The 5,851-nt window shown below is 23.7% G+C and overlaps 1 protein-coding gene across 1 annotated transcript; it reads right to left on the bottom strand.

The window, feature by feature from the left end:
* Positions 1-2,865: 2,865 nt before the first annotated feature.
* On the bottom strand, positions 2,866-4,063 carry LOC145844177 (uncharacterized). Its single transcript, XM_082951549.1, has one exon. It carries the CDS (start codon positions 4,020-4,022, stop codon positions 3,066-3,068), a length of 957 nt encoding a protein of 318 aa, XP_082807675.1. The 5' UTR covers positions 4,023-4,063; the 3' UTR covers positions 2,866-3,065.
* Between the last annotated feature and the right edge of the window lie 1,788 nt (positions 4,064-5,851).

The raw sequence follows: 5,851 nt of genomic DNA, 5'->3' as shown, positions 1-5,851 counted from the left end.
GTTGTAAATAAAGTAGTGAAATAAACATAGTTCAAAATTTGATTTTATACTTCAATCAATGTTAAGTTAAACTCAATATTTTTATTATTCTATGTCACGTAGTTGTGTTTTTATATTGAAATGTACCGTTTTAAACACAACTTGAAAAATGAACCCACTTATTTTTTAAATGATATTTTTGTACTTAGATTTACCTTTGTTTAATTTTTTTTATCAATTTCTACTTAAGTAGGTGTACTTCTACAACTAGTAGTGTATTTTAGTTTAGTTTATTAATAAATATTATAATGAAGATTTTTAATTCATGTATTTATTGCAATTTTTCAAACTTCGGAAGGGAATGTGAAAGTTTAAAAAGTCTTTATACTTGATGTATAAAATTTTCTTAGTTTTTTTTCTAGGTTAACAAAAAATAGTATGCTTAATTTGCAAATTTTAGGTAAGCATTTATTGTCGAAAAGCAAAAAATTTTTGTTTTGGATATAAGACAAAATATTTAGTTTGTATTTTGTTGCAAAAAAAAGTTTCTTCTTTTTTTTTTATAACATTATGTTTATATCATAATAATTCATCTTTTTAGAAGGTTTCTACTATCATATAACATTAAACACTAATAAGTTTTATGATTTTTTAAAATAATTGAAAAATTTCAATAAAATTATATATCGGGCTAAACATGAAGTGTTTGTTGATACGGTACGAAAATAGCTAATATAATAAAAATTGAATACAGTTCCCAAACTAATAAATAAATGAAAAATCAATGTTTATTATATTTGTTTTTCAAGAATACACTTTTTTACTCATGTGTTTTATTTTATTTAATAATTTAATGGGAAACCATAATGTGTTTTGAATAAAAGCTGAACTTTTGAACTGGAAATTCTTTTAGCCTTTAAACCTAAAAAAGTATACCTAGTGAAAAATAATAGCTCTCTAAGCTAGTTTTGCTACTAAACTAAAGTGTCACAGCTGTCGTTATTTTATGGTTTTCAAGTACAGCTGATTTTACTACGAAACAAGTGTTTAACTCCCTAAGTTTATGTTTTTAGATAAAATATTTTTATTATATGATAAGGTTAATGTGATAAAAAGAATATATGTTAGAAACCGACTAAAAATTTTACACAAAAAAGTAATCTTTCTCTAAAGCTAAACGATAGTTTTTTATAAAATTTTATAAGTTAAAATAACTTGGTTACAAAAAATGCACTTTAATAACTTTCATGTTCGTCTATTTAAAAGTAGATTAATGAAACAGTAAAATTGTTAATTTTTAACTGTACGATATTACTGTTAAATAACTTAAACTACTAATGTTTTATAATAATAAAAATACACGTCATTTCCTTTGCTTGAAAAAAATAACTTTGAGCTCACATTACGTTTTCACGACTAATTCTAGTTTAGATACTTAAGTTTTAATTTCTTTACTTTTCCTCTTATTTTTCAATTTAGATAGTTTTAAGGCTTTTAAACTAAACAAATGTTATAATACAATCACAAATAATTTATATAAAAAAAAAAATGATAAAAATAAGTTTAGTTTGCTTTATATAACATTTTATTATAAAGATTAATTAAAATTCAAGAACCGTTTTCCAAGCTACTTAACAATTTCCGCTTGTTACTAAAATGACATTGTTTGCTCAAAATTGATTTTCACTTGTTATATAAGTGCACAATGAACTAGTTTTGAGTTGCTACAAAAAACGCTATTATGCTCATACACAAATTAAACGTTTTTTGTTTTTATAATGATTTTTCATCATAGTTTTTTGGATAGCTTTTAATATGTAAATTTTTTTTAGCATTTACTGCACGACTTATTATAAGCAAATTTTTCAATAAAATTATTTTTATTCTTCATTATAAATACAAAGTTAAAATAGAGTTTTATCATCAACAAAAAAAAATAATAATAATAAAGTTACCTCAAAGTTTTAAAGTATAAAAAGTATTTGTAACAAAATTTGCATGTAAAAAAAAAAAACTCTTATTTAGAAATATTCTTACTTTTTTGATAATTTTTTTCCATCTATTTCAACAAGTTATCAATAAATAAAAATTAATCACTTAATTTCGGAAAAAATGAAAAAAAAATCATTAAACAAATATTTTAATGCAATCTATCATTTCATACAATTAAATAAAGTATTTTGATTTTAATACAAAAAGAGTCTTTAAATTTTGAATTAACTTAAATATTTATAGTTTTTTTCAATTAATAAACTTTATTAGTAATCTTTTAAAAACAATGAATAAAAAAATTGAAACGGCAGCATTGTAGTTTATGCGTAAGTAAATATTTAGTACAAAGTAAATTACTAGCATTTTACTTATATACAAAAAAATCCTAATGAAATATCTTAAGTTTATTTTTTCAAAGAATATATTTTAATAGTAAACCAAAATCTAAAAGACTTTGTTGAGGAAGTCTAAAAAAGTGTTGTAGTATAACAAAGAAGCAATATATTTAGTTTTAATACATTATGTAAAAAATATTTTTTTCTTTAAAATATATAGACATTGATTAAACTAACAAATAATTTTAGCCATAGATGTTAATTTTTTTTTTCACCTTATGATAATTAAAACTTAAAAAGATTGGAATTTCGGCTACTTTTGATAATGTCGTCTTTTGATAATTATGAATTTAAGTAAAAAAATATCAAATATAATGTTCAATATTATTTTTAAAAATAAAAACCTATACTTTCGTAGAATGACAATAAAACACATACTTTAAATATTTTAGAAACATTAAAGCTAAAAGCACGTATTATAACAAAACATTTTTTTTTTCAAAAAACTGTCAGTTAAAGTATTTAAACTAAATACTACATCTATAATTAGCCAGTAAAAACTTTTAAGAACTAATACACTCGTAAAAATAAAAAATAAAACTACAACATTTTGTGTAACTAAAAGCAGCTTTGAAATATTAAATACAAATTATACTTATTCATAAATTGAAACAATGGCTTGTTTTAATGAAAAAATAGATCTCTAAAAAGTTCAAAAGCTATTTATATTTTTGATATTGACTAGTTTAGATTAAGCGTCTACAACGCATCATAAACGCTGTTAACTTCGTTTGCATGCTTCAGTTTTGAGCGAATTGAGAAAGAGGTAGATAGAATGTTGAAATCATCATCGACTACTATCCTTCGAATTTTTTCTAGTCTGCTTATTAACTTCGGAAATCTTAAATTATCGTTTTCGGCTACAGTCAGTTGTATGAGGTTTTTTAGTTTTAGTATGTCTTGAGTGAAGGATTTGATCTCGTTGTCGTCTAAATGTAAGTGTCGAAGTTGTTCTAAATCGTAGACTCCATCTGGGACTTTGGTTAAATTGCAGCCGTTTAATGAGAGACGTTTCAACTTTCTGAATTTTTCAAGTGAGCTGTTTTCAAAATTGACATCTTTGTTATATCCCAGTGCAAGAACAACTAAATGGTTCGAAAGACTGTAAACTTCATTTGGAATACTTTTCAAGCCACAGTTGCCGAGATCTAGCCATTGAAGGCACATCATGTGTTTTATCGGAGAAAAGCTTCCTTGATATAGATCTTGGTTTCCTGAAAGTCCGAGAAAACTCAGTTTAGTGAGTTTGCTCCACGATTCTGGGACGGTTTTCAAGGAGCACTCGCTCATATTTATCGCTTGCAAAGAACTGAACTCACCAAACACTTCCGAACCTTTAATGTTTAAATTACGATTGAAGCTCACGGCTTGAACTTCTCTAAAAACGAAATACTCTATTTCTTTTATCGACTTTGGAATCGAAGTCAGTCCCATGTCATCCATGTCAAGTGTCTCAAGACACAAGTTGAGAAAGTCTATCATGACCCACTCTGTAGGGTGGAAGTACTTTTGAATTTCGTCGAGGCCGTATATTTTCTTTTCTGCTTTGTCGTTTGAGATTGGTTTGCAGCTCGGCGGTTTTTCAGAAGCCGTTCGTGTTTGTTCATGTTTCGGAGAACAAATCAGCGGGGTAGCTATGGCTACGTCGCTTACCATTTTATATGTTTATAAATATTTAAATAAATATAATAAAATCAAGTTTTAACCTGAGTATATTTAAACTAAAATTGTGACAAAAGCTTTGTTTATGTAAAAGTTTTACAGAACTATGCTAGTTAAAAAAAATTATAGTTTAGCTTTTAATATTTGTTGTAATAAAGTCGTTTGCACATAAAATTTGTGTACTGAAATAGGTATGCTACTTTTAATATTAAATATGAGTTTTAAGTCTTTACAATTTTTTTCAATTTATTTCATTGTACTTACATCCACTATGAAACCAAATATGTTTTTAATACTTCGACGTAAACACAGTATTATTTTCTTTATAGTATTTACAAGAAAACTAATAAAACATATATCAGTTACTCATTTATAACTTAAAACTTTAAGTATAATTACAAAATGTTGTAAATCGTAAATTTTACTACTTCTGGATAAATTTATACTTTTTTTACCTTATAAAAAGCAGAGGTTTTTTTTACTTATACTTAAGGTTTTAGTATTTACTTTTGATATTTTTGTTAAAAAATACATGTTAAAAACATATAAATTATAATTTTAGTACATATATTGTTTTAGTTTATTACTTTTAAATATTTAAAACGATAGTTCACGAATTTTTGAGATACAGTAAAAAACATTCAATAAACACTTAAAGAAAGTAAATGACCTATATTTACTTTATTTCAAAAAAAAAAAAAAAACTCAGTAAGCTACGCTATTTTTGAACAGAAACTCTTATGAAAATAGACTGAAACAAAACTTATTTCTATCTGAATAAAAATATTTTTAAAGAAAAATGCTTTCCTTTCAGTTCATGTAACTTTAATTAAGTTAAAACAAACAAAAAATTAAAAGTTTATCAAAAATTTGTTAAAATCCTTAATTTTTTAAATTTAGTCTGTTATGAATTTGTATTAAGATAATAATTAAACATTAAACACAAAATTAGATATAATTAGCTGTCTAGCATATTTGGATTAAAACAAAATTTCCATTAAAAAGTTGTTTAAATAGAATTAAACTCACAAGCATGTTATTACTAAATATAATTTGAGAAAGTTAGTAACGTTTAAATTTTAAAATGTGATGAAATATATATATTGAAACGGAAATGGCTAAAGTTTCTAAAAAAGCTTACATAAGTTTTTTTATATGTATATAAAGCTAAGTTGTTCAAATATAGTTTTAAACGCAAGTGATTAAAGCAATTTGAAATTTTGTAGTTCAAAAGTGATTATGCATCATTTTAAATTTGAATATACTATTATACTTCTAAGGCTTTACTACTTTATATTTCTAAGGTTTATTAATCATACAAATAAAAATTTTTTTATAGTTTCTTCTAGTCAATAATCTCAATTTAAACTAAATATACTCACTATTTTTTTTTAATTCTTAGTTGCGTTAAGCCAATGATTAACTTAATTAAACTAGTTAATTTTGTTTTCTGTGTTAGCACAGCAGTATACAAAATTATTACGAAAACGTGTAAACAAAAATGTCTTAGTTCTTAATATGTTTTAATATGTTGTGTTATTTCTTAATTTTTTTATATAAAGAGATAGGTTTAAATGTATAATAGTAGAACAGGTTTTTATAGATAATTTTTAATATTAAAAGTAACTGTTTTGCAAATTTTCAATCAAAAAGAAACAATATAACATTTTTATCTGTCTATTTATCTAATGACTATTTAGTCTAATAGCTAAATCAATTTTAAAGACTATCACGAATGAAGTTGTAAGCTATTGTTGAATAACTAAAAATATATCAATTGCGCGGTAGGAATATTTGTATGGAAAACTATAGTTTTTGAAAAA

Source organism: Thalia democratica, chromosome 1 (genome assembly GCF_965202585.1).
Source record: "Thalia democratica chromosome 1, ktThaDemo2.hap1.1, whole genome shotgun sequence".
Classification (NCBI taxonomy): Eukaryota; Metazoa; Chordata; class Thaliacea; order Salpida; family Salpidae; genus Thalia; species Thalia democratica.
This window is presented reverse-complemented; position numbering and strand designations above follow the sequence as displayed.